This window comes from Ceratotherium simum, chromosome 30 (assembly GCF_057802395.1).
Source record: "Ceratotherium simum simum isolate JZ-2026a chromosome 30, ASM5780239v1, whole genome shotgun sequence".
Classification (NCBI taxonomy): Eukaryota; Metazoa; Chordata; class Mammalia; order Perissodactyla; family Rhinocerotidae; genus Ceratotherium; species Ceratotherium simum.
In genome coordinates, this window is record NC_141929.1 from 28,562,380 (window position 1) to 28,577,871 (window position 15,492).

The window sequence follows — 15,492 nt, forward strand, 5'->3', positions numbered from 1 at the left end:
TTTGTTAGAGTCAAGCCGCTGCTTCAGAAATTGAAAACCATATATCTGGTAAATGAAGTAATTTAAGTGCATGGTTCAGCCATAGGCTCAAGCATATTGTAATTATGCTTTTGTCACAGTTAAATTAAGCAATTTCAGTGTACTCACTATTGACCACGTTTGGTTTTTTTTTTTTTTTTTTTTTGTGAGGGAGATCAGCCCTGAGCTAACATCCGTGCTTAATCCTCCTCTTTTTGCTGAGGAAGACCGGCTCTGAGCTAACATCTATTGCCAATCCTCCTCCTGCCCCCGCAAAGCCCCAGTAGATAGTTGTATGTCATAGTTGCACATCCTTCTAGTTGCTGTATGTGGGATGCGGCCTCAGCATGGCCGGAGAAGCGGTGTGTCGGTGCGCGCCCGGGATTGGAACCCAGGCCGCCAGCAGCGGAGTGGGCGCACTTAACCGCTAAGCCACCGGGCCGGCCCTGACCACGTTTTGAACATGTTTTGTCTTCATTCTTAAATATGGTCTGTTTCACTCTCTACTATAGTATGTCTTTTAAAGATTGTTCTGTCTTTGTCTTTGGTTTTCTGCATTTTTACTATGATGTATCCAACTACAGATGTGGTTTTGTTCAGTTTGTTTGGTGTTTATTAGACTTTTTGAATTTGTGGGTTAGTGTCTTTCATTAGTTTTGTAAAATTCTGCCCCATTGTCTATCTTCCTTCTTTACTGATTTAACATAGAACTTTTCACTCTATTCTCTATCCCTCTTACTCTCTTTTTATTTTTCCATACTACATTCTGGATAATTTCTTCTTCATTAGTTCTCTCAAGTTATTTTTAATCTGTTATTAAACTCATCCTTTGAAATCTTAAATTCAGTTATTGCGTTTTTTAGTTTCTGAAGTTCTGTTTAGTTCTTTTTCGGATGTGCAATGCCACTGTTTTACAGTTTCTTATTCTCTGGTATTAATTTTGAGGTTTAGTTTTTATTTCTTTAAACATGGTAAGCATAATTGTTTTATGATCTATATGTGTTAATTCCACTGTCTGAATTCCCTTTGGTTCTGTTTCTGTTGCCCATTATTCCTGCTGCTTTTCTTCCCAGCTCACTTTTACCTTGAAGGTGTAGTTCTTTGGGATACCAAATTAAGATAGAGAGGAAGGTGGTTATCAGAATCCACACCCTGGCTGGCCTCCTGGCTTTGACTTTTGTTTCTGTTGCTTCACAAGGGCCCCCAAACAGCAGCTTTCAGGTTGACTATCAGGCTTATAATTTTATTTATTTATTTTTTTTCCCCAAAGCCCCAGTAGATAGTTGTATGTCATAGTTGCACGTCCTTCTAGTTGCTGTATGTGGGACGTGGCCTCAGCATGGCCGGAGAAGCAGTGCGTCGGTGGGTGCCCGGGATCCGAACCCCGGGCCGCCAGCAGCTGAGTGCGCTCACTTAACCGCTAAGCCATGGGGCCTGCCCTGACTATCAGGCTTAATTTCTGGTTTTCACCTTTTCTTGGATCTTGGCCAAATTTTGTACTGTCTTGTTAGCTTTTCTGTTTGTTGCAGAATTATTTTTAAGATTTCTTCCAGTTTTTTTATAGTAGAGATAGATGATAGGTCTCAATTACCCAGCCCACTATTGCTGGAACTGAAAGCCCCCTTTCATTTTGATTTTGGAATGTAAAATTTGTGACTTCAGGCACTCTTGAGTTAAAGATTATTTTTCTTTGTATACCTAAAACTTCCACCACTTTTCACTGTGATAGCCACTATCAAAATTAAGCTTCCCTGATGCTTTTTTCTAGTCTTCTTTTTCTTAACTCCTTGGTGCTTAGCTTCTATTCTCTTGTAGTGCTTAACCTCATTTCTCCTTTTCCTTAAATTGCTCATGTGCCAACCTTATCTCTTTTACCAAATGCAGGTTCCTCACTTGCTAAAAAGTAAAGTGCCTGTTTAGTACCTAGCACTGTGCCTTGCACATAATAGGTCCTCTGTAAAGATTTATTTCAAAAATACAACTGAGTGAATTAGTTGGTCTTGTATGGTTTGTGTCATGCAAAACATTTTTTTTTTTTTTTTAAATTTGGTCTTAGAGAGGAGTTACATAAAGCCTAGGGGGTTGGGTAAGGGAGTACAATTGAGTGTGGGTTAGGTTCCAAAGCCAGCTCAAATGGCAAAATAGTGTACAAAGTTACCCTTGAAAATCTTTTAGGGTGGTACCACTTGGAGGTAGGTATACCAGTGCAGCAAAATTCCAACATGGCGAGGTTTTCCTCCAGCTTTGGAACAGCTGCTCTTTGTCTTCCTTTGAGCCCCAGATGAAGTAAGTAGTTGGTTTGCTTTTAGGAGCCACAATGTGTAAAAGCTACAACTAATATTAGAATCATACATAGCGAGGGAAGTGTTTGTACTGTGAGAGGCACACATGAACTGGAGAACTGAGGATCAGCAAAGGGAATCAAAATGTAAGGTAGTTCTCTTTTTTCCTTCCAGTGCGTGTAGATGAAGTCAAGGTTAATGCACATACGATGAGACTCTGTTCTTGTGCTATGGAAAGACAAATGTGTATATAGATCTTTTTTGTTTTAACTTTTCATTGCATGTGTTTTTAGATGCCTAGACAACCAGAAAGTTACTACAAATTGCTGTTTATAATAAACATTTTAAATATGGATTAAATTGCTTATGCTGTACCCTTATTTTTAGATTTTTTTAGTCTGCTTTGCCACTGGAGTATGTTAAATAAGCCTCAGTGTTAGAAGACTGACTGAAGATTACTTTGTCTAGTAATAAATACTAACAGAGTGTTCTCTGTTAGTAGTTGTCATTCTCTGAAGTTTTATAATATAAGGAAAGTCAGCTTGATCTGAATTACTGTAGTTTGGTAGAAGTGCCTTCTGGCCAGAAAGCAGTCTTTATTTGGAGTATAGTTGAGTTTGCCAGATGGCAAATTCCTCTTAGCGGCTGTCCTGCATTTTGAAATTCCATGTGACTTGAACATCAGGGTAAAAATATTAGAATAGCAGTACTTAAGTGTATTTACTGACAAAAGGAAAGTGAATTGGCCTATTTTTGCTACCCAAAGAGAAGCCTTAGAACACCATAACACAGAGATTTGATTCCCCTCCACCCCCTATATTTTTACACATATAGTCTTTCTAATGTTAGCATTAGGAGGGTATGGTGGTGGCCAGTGATATAAAGACTTAAGTAGTCTGCCATCACAAAATTCAGTTCCATGGGAAACCAGATCTCATTAGCTTGTCTCATGGCACTAGCTAAATGGAATAATTTTGAGGTCAGCAATAGCAATTATTTTGGGGGCAGCAATGTAAGTTTTGTATCTTAAAACCTGTGTAGCATGCTATATAAGATGCTGAGACCATTTTATCCCACCAACCTGGAAATTAAATATCACAGTCTCCAGTACAAACACAGTAGTGCACTGTTTAACAGTTACTCTGGCTTGAGATATAAGAACTGTGTTTTTTTGGCTGTCAAGCAAATTTGAAAACTATGTTCTTTGTGTCAGTTTGAAACTTTTAAGTTTGGACAAAGTCATTTGGGTATGGTTTTAGTTTTTCATGAATTTCCTTTTTTTTTTTTTTTTTTTAATTTATTTTATTTTTTCACCCCCAAAGCCCCAGTAGATAGTTGTATGTCATAGCTGCACATCCTTCTAGTTGCTGTATGTGGGACTCGGCCTCAGGATGGACGGAGAAGTGGTGCCTCGATGCACACCCGGGATCCGAACCCGGGCCACCAGCATCGCAGCGCGCGCACTTAACCACCAAGCCACAGGGCCGGCCCTTTCATGAATTTCCTATTCGAAGAACTTAAATAACCCTTTTTAAAGTAATGTAATGTTTAGTTTGATAATTAAACTTGAGTCATCTTGAAAAAAAAAAGCTATGTGAGTAAAGGAAAGTTGACAGCATTTATTCTCTCTAAGATTAAACACAGTAAGGACAAAATAAGCATTCCCCATGTAAATTTTCTTCATTCCTACATGAGTCTTTATAGTTAGATCCCCAGACCCCTGGGCTTTTGTTTGTGTTTTGTTTTTAATTATTCTAGCAAATGAAGGGGGAAAATAAGAGATTTGAGAAAATTTAGCTAGGCAGTAGGAATTGGAAATAAACACAATTTAATTTCCAGTTTCTCTACTTCCAGAAGGAGGTAAGTAAGTTGCAGGTACTCATCACCTCTCTATTGCAGAATAAACAGCCAATGAATATTGGACTCTTCAAAGAAAAGTGCTGTGTGAGGGAAATACTTACTATTCAGTATAAGAGAGCATTTTTTAGTCAGTTGAAACTAAAGGAAAGTAGCAAGAGCTATTCTTGAAGAAGACATCCATTACATAATAAAGTGATGTAATTTTTGGTCTTGTGTTTCCTACTGCACAAATTGTATGGTGTTTGACTAGAGTTTCCTTTGGGACATAGAAGCTTCAGCAAGTACTCCTATAATGCCTACCATTCTCTATAACTTACATTGGACAATACCTAGGAATATTCATGTGAGAGCATGCCTCTGTGCTTAAGTTTTTCAAATCCTCTTCATGGTTGGTTTATTCAGTGAGTATTTATTATATACCTGATATATGCCAGACACTGTGCTAATGAGCACTGTGGATACAGAGCTCTTGGAACAGACATAAAGGATAAAACACAATGGCTAAGTGCTGTAGTAGAGTTATAAATGGCTGTAGTGGGGGCTAGAGTAGACACAGGGAGACTGATGGAATGCTATTGCAGTAGTCCATGTAAGAGGAGGCCCTGAAAAGAAGAGATTTGAAAGGAATGGACTCTTCTCTTTAAAAAAAAAGAGAGGATGGATTAAAAAGAGGACCTTATGAGGTCGAGACAACAGAACTTGGTGACTGGTGGGATGTAAGGGAAGGAGAAAAAAGGAGTCTAGGTGTATGTCCAGGTTTTCAGCCTGGGAAACTGGATTGGTCCATACTGGTGCCCCTTGTTACTACTGCCTTTTACAGTACTACTCATTTTGGTAATTCATTATATACACTATTATCTGGTATTAACTAGCACAAGAGTACTAACTCTTCAAATTTATTTCCTGTATGCACCTGGTAGCATTTCGCACAGTGCTGGACACAGAGTTCGGCATTCAGCACAGTGTAGAGTTTATTTAAATCGAATTACTGATAAAGTAAAACAGGAAAATAGAGAACCACAGTAAAGGGAAAATATAGAATTACCAAATTATATATACATGTAAGTTCTTCCTCATTTCTCTCAGTTTGATGTGATTCCTTTCCCACCTGAAATGTCACGGTTGTTTACGTTACTGATTTATTTCTCCCTCATTCCCTGAGAGCAGACAGTCTTTCTCTTGCTCCTATAACCAGTCCAGAGCTGAGCAGAGTGCTTTGTACTAATGGCAAACCTTCCGAAGCATTTCTAAGCATGTGCCAAAGTCTGTGCTAAGTGCTTTACGTGGGTTATCTTATCTTCACAGAAGCTTTATGTTGTGCAGTACTATTTTAATCCCCCTTGGTGAGTGCAATCTATGGATGAGGAAACCAAGGCTCAGAGGACTTAAGTAACTTGTCCAAGGTCATACAACTTGTAAGGGGTAGAGCTGAGGGCTCTGGATTTCAGACAGTCTATAATCTTTATCTTTACCTGTACCCCGTCTTGGTAAGGAGACTACAATAGAGGATACTTGTCATATATTGGTTGAATTAGGTTAGGTTGTACAGTAGTCCCCCCTTATCTGAGGTTTTCCTTTCCTGGGTTTCAGTTACTCATGGTCAGCCGTAGTCCGAAAATATTAAATGGAAAATTCCAGAAATAATTCTTAAGTTTTAAATTGCACGTCAGTCTGTGTAGCATGATGAAATCTTGAGTCAGTCCCTCTCCGTCCTGCCTGGGACGTGAATCATCCCTTTGTCCAGCTTATCCCTGCTGTATACGCTTCCCGTCGTTAGTCACTTAGTAGCCTCGGTTATCAGATCTACTGTCACAGGATCGCAGTGCTTGAGTTCAAGTAACTCTTATTTTACTTAACGGCCCCAAAAGCACTAGAGTAGTCATGCTGGCAATTCAGATATGCCAAAGAGAAGCCATAAAGTGCTTCCTTTAAGTGAAAAGGTGCAAGTTCTCAACTTAATAAGAAAAAAAATCATATGCTGAGGTTGCTAAGATCTGCGGTAACTTTCATTACAGTATATTGTTATAATTGTTCTATTTTATTACTAGTTATTGTTGTTAATCTCTTACTGTGCCTAATTTATAAATTAAACTTTATCATAGGTGTGTATGTATAGGAAAGAACAGAGTATTTGGGACTACCTCTGGTTTCAGGCATCCGTTGGGGGTCTTGGAACATATGCCCCGCAGAGAAGATAGGACTACTCTAGTGAAAGGTGTCTGAAATTCAGCTTACTTCTTGGCAGTATTTATTGACAGTGAAGTTTTGAATCCTGAAAAGACCTGAATATTTCTGGAGAAGGAATATTCTGATATTATCCAGAATACTCAGGAGTAAGGCCACTTGTTCATGAACATTTTCTGACCCTATGTTTGACCTCTCCTAATGTAGAACGATGACAAAATTAATTAGCCAGAGGGCCGCCACTGGCATTGAGGCCGGGAGGGTACAACAACAGTAGAAGTGCCAGGGCGTGAGGACCTAGAGGAGATAAGGAAATTGAAGAAGGATGTGGATAAAGCAGTCTGTACTTTAGTCTTGTCCTTTTTAAACTCAGAAAAAATCATTATATTTAGATGTGGCCATCTAGCTTGTTTTATTTATTTTGGGATCAAAGGAATGTCAGGATTATAATATTAGCTTTAAAGAGCAGACTTTTGTCAGTGTTCATTAGTTTTGACTTTGTGGTCGTGTTTTCAGGAAACTAACCCATTGAGAGAAGTAGTTTCTCTGTCAAATTCTAAAGCCATTGTCTTTATTTATTTATTTTTGTGTGTGAGGAAGATCAGCCCTGAGCTAACATTCACGCCAGGCCTCCTCTTTTTGCTGAGGAAGACTGGCCCTGGGCTAACATCTGTGTCCATCTCCCTCCACTTTATGTGGGACGCTGCCGCAACATGGCCTGACAAGCAGTGCATTGGTGCGCCCGGGATCCGAACCCGGGCTGCCAGCAGCGGAGCGCGTGTACTTAACCACTACGCCACGGGCCCTTAAAGCCATTGTCTTTATTTTTTTATTATTATTTTTTTAATTAATTAATTAATTTTTTCCCCAAAGCCCCAGCAGATAGTTGTATGTCATAGTTGCACATCCTTCTAGTTGCTGTATGTGGGAGGCGACCTCAGCATGACCGGAGAAGTGGTGCGTCGGTGTGTGCCCGGGATCCGAACTCGGGCCTCCAGTAGCGGAGCGCGTGCCCTTAACCACTAAGCCACGAGGCCGGCCCGCCATTGTCTTTAAATTTCCTTTTTAATGTATTTCTGCTTTATTTTCATTTTCATTAACCAACTGTGATTCCTGGTTTTGTCCCTGTGTGTGAAAGATGGGTAATAGCCAGAATAAACTCTTTGGGTAGAAGTTGAATTCTAACACTTAAGAGAAAAAGATTGATGGAAAAGAAAGTAAGAATGTCTTGGAACCCCATAAATTTGTCTTTTCCCAAAAGTGATTGATAAGTCTTGGGAAGATTCTTATTTTTCTAGTGTTTCCATTCCACATTCAAACCCTTGTTTACATGTCTCCTAAAGCCTTTGTGCCTTGAGTTTCAGGGTTCTTTGTTAAAGTTAAATGAAAGTGGGTTCTTCTTTTTCCAAAAACTCAATAGGCCGTGAAAATTAAATGAATGATTTTACTTTCTTAATTTTGAGTTATAAGAATAATTCTTAGAGTCTGAATTCTTATTTGGATGGAAGCATGTAAGATTCTAGGTTTTTGTTTTGGCCTGTTGGAAGATTTTTTTCGGTATTAATATATATTTTTTTCATTTTTAAAAATGTATACTGAGAGTGAAGAGATATGTTGAATGGAATACCGGTGGCATTGCCATATCCTAATATTTATTTCCCAGGTTTAAATCATATGCAATCTGATGAGTTCACTGCTTTGAGACACTATTCTTTTTCTCCATTTTATAAGATTAAAGGTACTGGGGATGTTTGGCCCAGAAAAGCGACAAATTAGGAGGAACATGGGAGTTGTCTGCGAACAATTGAAGCATTGTCGTGTTGAAAAAAGGATTGGCTTCCTTTGTGTAGTCTCAGTGGATTGAACCCGTGTGTAGAATTTACAGGGAGACAGATTTCAGTTCAATTTAAGGAAGAACTATCCTACCAGTCAGATCTGCTCAGAGAGGGAGTCAGCAGCCTGGGAGGGAGGGCAGTGGTCCATCTTGAAGTTTTAAAACGTGGGTTGGATGAAAATCTGGGTATGTATGGTGGATTCAGATACCAGCTGGAGAATCATATTAGGTGGGCTATAAGGAATGGCCTCTAGGATATCACTTCCCTGCTGTACAGACTGACTCCATCTCCAAGATTCCTTGAATACCTGAGTCTCTCCATTCTGAATCTACTTGGAAATAAGAAAGGGTGAGTCGAGGTAGCGTAATGTCCCTGAAACAGGAATTTCAAGAAGGAACAATGTCAGATGTTACAGAAATAAAGGAGAATGAGAACTGGGAAAAAGATAGGGTGCCCAGGAGGCCAGTTTGTCTAGATTAGAGGGACAGAGAAATATCTGCAATGCAAGATTTACTGTGGAACAGCATGTACTGAGAATCATTCCAGGTGCTCTTGCTGGCTTTATAGATAACATAGATGTTAGTAAAACTACGTGGTACCTTAGGAAAATGTAATCATGTGCTTTCATCACTGACCTTTAAGTTAAACTACTTGAGGATTTCTTTGTTTCAAGATTGAGGGGAATTTCGAGGTAGTCTGTTACTGGGTGAGACAGAACTAAATCTCCTTGTTTCTCTTTGGAGTTTTAATTGCAGTTCTCACTTGAAATGCTGTGTTTGTTTTTTGTAGACTGATTGTTCCATTATGGATGGAGGGGATGATGGTAACCTTGTTATCAAAAAGAGGTTTGTGTCCGAGGCAGAACTAGATGAGCGGCGCAAAAGGAGGCAAGAAGAATGGGAGAAAGTTCGAAAACCTGAAGATCCACAAGGTATATAGGCTTATAGTTTGGTATTCGACATAGTGATCGTTAATCCTCACCACAACCCTGCAAAGTAGGTATGAATGTCCTTGCCCTAGAGCCCAGGAACTGAGGCTTAGAGGGGTGAAGGCACCTGTGGAAGGCCTCCACAGCTGGGAGCAGAACCAGGATCCTTGCCCTCCCCACTCTACCACACTGTCTTCCAGGAGATTCTACATCTATACAGGTGGATCCAGGATCCAAACAATTGGGAATGCTGCTGCTCTGTAGGGTTTGGGTGACCCCTCTCCAGTGAACTATCTCAGGCCGTGGGTTGTATTGACATTGGCTTTAAGAACTGCTGGCCCCTCTCTGAGATCCGGAGGGAAGCTGTGGACTTGATGCTATTTTTGTGTTATTCTTGCCCTCAGATCATGCAGAGACTTGACTTTATCTTTAAAATTCTTTGTGACTCTAAAATAATATGAAAGAATTCTAAAGTATGTGTTTTTTTTCCCCACTTCTCTTTCTCTGTCCCCCTTTCTCTCTCCTCTTCCTTTCAGAATGTCCAGAGGAGGCTTATGACCCTCGGTCTCTGTATGAAAGGCTACAGGAACAGAAAGACAGGAAGCAGCAGGAGTACGAGGAGCAGTTCAAATTCAGTAAGCTTCCAAAAAGAGTCCAGGGGACTCGGCAGAGCCTGTCTGATGCACTCTTGCCTTATGCAACACTTTTTCTAACTAGCCCTGGAATTGTCTTGATTATCTAGTCTCCAGATGCTCATTTGGTGGAAAAGAGACAAACTTCTGCCTTCTAGACCACATTGAACATTTTTGTTTAGAGCTCAAGATACCCATTTTAATTCTATGCTAATATCTAGTAATGGGAGAAATGCCTTGATTTTGTGCCACGTTATCTATCCAAAAGCCACGGTGTTTACTTTCTTCTAAGCCCCTAAAGGATCTGTTGTTTATTAAAAAAAAAAGGAAAAGGAAAAATTTTATTTGACTGTATTTTCCCTTTAGCCTGCTAAGTGTTCCTTGTTTAATTATTTCCTCAGAAAACATGGTAAGAGGCTTAGATGAAGATGAGACCAACTTCCTTGATGAGGTTTCTCGGCAGCAGGAACTAATAGAAAAGCAACGAAGAGAAGAAGAACTGAAGGAATTGAAGGAGTACAGAATATCCTTTGTACTTTGAGAGAAGTCTGTAAGGTGTCAGTGTTCTCATCAACATCTGTGGAGTTTAGTTTCTTCGTAAATAGAATGAGGGTCTTCTACGTGGTGATCTCTAAGTTCCCTTTCGACAGTGGTATTCCTTTGACTGAATATCTGGCAGTGGTTTGTGGTTATGTTGTGTGCAGGAGTCTGTTGCAATCAAAAGTCCAGATCCTTTAGGATTAACTAAAGGCCTAAATCCTAATAGTCAGTACCAGGGTATTCTTGCCTTGTGGGATTAGACTCTGAGACAGATGGGTGATGCAGTAAACCTCATCCAGGGGAGAAGTTGGCTTCTGAGTTTTAAAAGGAAATGTTTGTCAACTCTCCTGTGTCCTTAGAAAGACCTTCCCCACAGGTACTGCATGGTCTGGCTCCAGAGGGGCAGAGAAAGCAGCCAAGATGACTTCGCTTTGACTCAATATTGCCTTTTTGTTTTTGTTTTTGTTTTTGTTTGGTGAGAAAGATTGACCCTAAGCTAACATCCGTTACCAGTCTTCTTCTTTTTTTCTTGAGGAAGATTGGCCCTGAAGTAACATCTGTGTCAGTCTTACTCTATTTTATATGTGGGTCGCCGCCACAGCATGGCTTGATGAGTGGTGTATGTCCGCATCTGGGGTCTGAACCCGCGAACCCAGGCTGCTGAAGTGGAGCACGCAAACTTAACCACTGCACCACCTGGGCAGCCCAAAATATTGTGTTTTTGGCATCTACTTGAGTGTCTTTTTTTTTTTATGTTTATTTTTATTTATTTATTTTTTTTGTGAGGAAGATCAGCCCTGAGCTAACATCCATGCCAATCCTCCTCTTTTTTGCTGAGGAAGACTGGCCCTGGGCTAACATCCGTGCCCATCTTCCTCCACTTTATATGGGACGCTGCCACAGCATGGCTTGACAAGCAGTGCATTGTTGCGCGCCCGGGATCCGAACCCCGGGCCGCCAGCAGCGGAGCGCGCGCACTTAACCGCTAAGCCTCGGGGCCGGCTCCTTCAGTGTCTTAATAGGCACCCCAAATGTACCTTGGCTGAATCAAAATTCTCAATTCCATGCCTCACTATCCCCACCCTCATCACACTGCCCTCCCCGCAAATCGCTTCTTTTTCTGGTCTCCCAGTCTCAGTAACTGGTGCTCCTATTACCCCCAGGTGCCTGCGCCAACAACTGGCTCCAAAATGTACTCCAGGTCTGCCCGATTCTTGCTATCTCTTCTGCCATTGTGGTAGTCATAGACTTTTCTCTGGATTACTGTGACCATCTAGTTAGTCTCTGCTTCCACTCTCATCCCCAACAATCCAATCTCCAGACAACAGTCAAAGGGAACTTTTGAAAACATACATGGAATCACGTCACTTTCCTGTTGGAATCACTAGTGGCTGCCTCTTGCGTTTAGACTTAAGTCTGATTCTTTACCAGGCCCTACAAGGCTCTGCATGATTTAGGCCAGCCCACCTCCCTGTCGTCTTAAATTCACTCTTCCTCATGTTCACTGTATGGCAGCCTCCTGGCCTTCTTCGTGTTCCTGTCTCACCAAGCTTTGTGATTCTGTTTCAAGGCCTTTGTGTTTGCTGTTTCCTCGGCCTGGAATGCTCTGCCCTCAGATTTGACAAGGCTGGCATTTCATGGTACTTGGGTCTCAGTTCACATCTCCCCTCTTCAGGGAGACTTCCCCTAAGCACCCTGTCTAAAATCGTACTCTCCTCCACCACTGTCTGTGATGTCATTTTTTTATAGTTCTTGTCACTACTTGAAAATCTTAATTTATTTGCTTACTGGTTTGTTTGCCTCTTTACTGCTGGAATGTAAAGTAAGCTCTATACGAACAAGGACATGGTCACCACCGATTTCACCAGTGGTGGGCATGTCGTAGGTGCTCAGTATATATATGTGAATAAACTAATGAGTAACTCATAGGAGAGGTTAATAAAGCCACCTTAGCTTTTTTCCTCCTATGAGAAAGCTTATTTGAATGTGATAAGTCTGTATGTTAAATAACCTCACTAGTGTGATTGAACAGGCTTCACCTCTAAGATTGATGCTGTGACTCTGTGTGTATGTGCTCGTTGGTATTTTTTGCAGGGAGTGTGCAGTAGGTTCCATTAAAGAGTTGTGTGGGAGAAAGCATAGCTAGATTTCCAAGGATTTGGTTTAAATCAAGGTGACTCAGGTGATTTAGGTGGAGCATGGTACCACAAAACCTGCTCTGAACGGGTAGCGAAAGACCTGGCTTCCAATCCCAGTTCTCCTAGTGGCATTCTGCTGTGACATTAGGCTGAGTCATACCTGAATCCCGACTGCAGGATTGAGGCTGATTCTTCTGAAGTCCCCCTCCCTTGTTTCCTTCCCTGGTGACCCCAGACTAATATTATGCATTGATGTTTGCAGAGACGGGCAGATGTATGTATTGCATTGTTTCAGGCACCAGGCTTTTTCCTCTAAGGAAACGCATTAACTATACTTCTCACCTGAGTTATGTCTTGTTTTATGTGCTTAATTGGGCAGGCTCACAAATAAGACGGAGTGTCTCCCAAGACAGCATTCTGGAACGTAATGTTAGTGTGGTATGAGGGTGAAATGCACTTGGTTTTGAGTTCAGAGGGAAGAATGAACAGGGCAGTAGGGAGGCAGAGGAAACTTTCTGTCCTGGTAACATTACACTATAACATTGAAGAGGCTCATGGGTAGTGGCTTTTATTGGAAACTTAGAAAGTTCTGACTGTCTAGAAAAACTGAAGAAAAGCAAGCCTTCCCACCCACTGAGGTATAATGCACTACCCCAAGTATGCGTGTATCCTGAGACACGTTGAGATAGGAATTGAGGGATTAGCCGTTTGTTTATTGAAGCTCTAAATCAGGAGCTGGGTCTTGTCTTTGCTTGATTGTTATAATGTGGTACATTTTATGATGTGATACTGATGGAAACAAACAAGCTATGGTTTGTGCCATATAAACAACAGAACTCTTGTTTCCTTAAGGTTAAACCAGTATTTAGCAATATTATGTGTATTAAAAACTATGTGATTTTAAAAAATGCCTCATTTAATGAAGTCCTTGAGATTTTTGAGGTGTGTTTGTATATTTAAAGCATTTTAGAGGGAGAGGGACTTAAGAGGAAAAAATTGCTTATGCTTTGGATATGGATCAAAAATAATAATATTACCACCATCTCCCCCCAAAAAAGAAAAGGTTGGGGGCTTTTCTTCACTTTAAAAGAATAAATGGGCCGGCCCCGTGGCTTAGTGGTTGAGTGCATGCGCTCCGCTGCCGGCGGCCCGGGTTCGGATCCCGGGTGCGCACCGTCGCACTGCTCCTCTGGCCATGCTGAGGCCGCATCCCACATACAGCAACTAGAAGGATGTGCAGCTATGATAGACAACTATCTACTGGGGCTTTGGGGGAAAAATAAATAAATAAAATCTTTAAAAATAAATAAATAAATAAAAGAATAAAAAGGTAAGTGTTGGTTTTTGCCTGTGTCCTGGTATTAAAAATACATGTGGGCTTTTGTTGTGTTAGTTTTTTCCATTTTTATTTTATTTTTCAGTATTTAATATTAAAAATTTTCTTTGAGAGTTTTTATCCCTTAATGATGGAGTTGCAGGTAAAAGTCACAGCATGCTCGTGGTTTTTGGCATTCTGTACTAGAAAGATGAAATCTCTGTTTCTTTCAGTTTTATTCTAAAGAAATGAACCTTTATTGTTTACATACTGTTTCCAGGATGACCGTGAAAACATTAAGTTGATGAAACTCAGAATGGTACTGAGCATTATGCATAGTCCCCATTTAATATTGTGAATATTTGACATAATTGGTGCCCATGAGAACAGAGTTAGCGCCTGAAGAGTGATCAGAATTAGACTTTCCTTATTTCTTGTATCCAGTTTTCTCATGGTCAGAGACACATAAATAAATAGCTTAGACCATGTACCCCCCACCCCTGCCTCTTTGGACTGTTAGCACATGCTTCTTAGATTTCCTGGGCACTAGATGTCACTGTTGTGCCAGGAAGGCACTACTGCATCTTAAATAAGGAATTGCACCATGTCAGAATACTTATCTGTTGCCTCATAGGTTGTGAGAGAGAGCATGAAAGGGAAGGAAAGGAGGGGACTGGTGGAGAGAACAAAAGAAAGTGATAAACCTTGAGAGCCGGAGATTGACATCAAGCATGAAAAAAGGGCTGTTACGAGTGAACTGGTTATGCTTTTAAAACAGCTTTTTGGTTCTGGTGTTGTATATGCACAGGAGTTTCTCATTAAAATCACCTTGAGAGAGTGTTTAAAACAGGTTCCTGGGCCTCTGGATGTCCTCATTCAGTAGGTTTGGGACAGGGAGGTCCTTTGTTTTTTACTGAGCCTTAAGGTGATTCTGATGTTGTATTGCACCAGGAGTTAGTTTCTGTGGCGTCTAAGATTGAGTGCCATTGATAATCACAGGACATTCTGCAAAATTTGATTTTAGCCTTAATGGGAAAAAAGCAAACCTTTTTTTATTTTCAGAGAAGCTACATTGTTTTCTATTGCGTTTATATTCCTTATGATCTTGGTTTTCCCCAGCAAGCATGATATTGACCATGTCTTTGGTAATAGCAGGTTTGCTGGCTGTACTCAGCTTTTCATTGAGAATCAGAGGGAACAAGTTTGCTTCTCTGTATTATTTTGGGCTTGATTTGCCATCTTTCTCTGTGGTCACCTTCATTTCTCTGTAAGTGAGCTGATTCGATTGGCAGAATAAAGAGGGGAGGGTGTTTTTTAAAGGAATAGGCTAAACATTACATGGCAGAGCTGAAGTGCTAGTGGCTTCTATTTGTCTTCCTTCTCTTGATTTGCCATTGTCCTGCTGTAGCTCTTTTTGCTTAGTTTGACCCTTAACCTATAACTCACAGTAATCTCAACAAGGTTGGAATTTCTTCAGAAAACAAGAAGGAAGTGGAGAAGAAAGTGGCTGTGAAACCCATAGAAACCAAGAACAAGTTCTCCCAGGCAAAGCTGTTGGCAGGAGCTGTGAAGCATAAGAGGTCAGCCAGCACTCCCACGACTTAAATCTCCCTCTGACGGTGTACTCTGAAATGCTGCTTCTAATGGTAGCCAGAGCAAAAGGTCACCCAAGCATACGTCTCCATGAGGTTCCTTTGGTAGCCTTACCTCTCTCTCCCCTTCTGAATTTGGTGTCTTCTATACAGCCTTTGACCTTTGTC

At 40.8% G+C, this 15,492-nt stretch overlaps 1 protein-coding gene across 5 annotated transcripts in view; it reads left to right on the forward strand.

Annotated features, from left to right (window-relative positions):
- PSME3IP1 (proteasome activator subunit 3 interacting protein 1) overlaps positions 1 to 15,492 on the forward strand; it is a 32,251-nt gene that overhangs the window by 1,355 nt on the left and 15,404 nt on the right. For 4 of the 5 annotated variants that reach the window (XM_004431641.3, XM_014788409.2, XM_087420215.1 and 1 more), the window contains exons 2-5: positions 8,969 to 9,110; positions 9,644 to 9,742; positions 10,141 to 10,262; positions 15,179 to 15,312. In XM_004431641.3, the coding sequence (XP_004431698.1) occupies positions 8,984 to 9,110; positions 9,644 to 9,742; positions 10,141 to 10,262; positions 15,179 to 15,312 (482 nt within the window). In that variant the 5' untranslated portion in view covers positions 8,969 to 8,983. Of the gene's footprint in view, positions 1 to 8,502; positions 8,528 to 8,968; positions 9,111 to 9,643; positions 9,743 to 10,140; positions 10,263 to 15,178; positions 15,313 to 15,492 lie in introns of those variants that run through there. The other variant, XM_014788411.2, reaches the window with a different exon arrangement.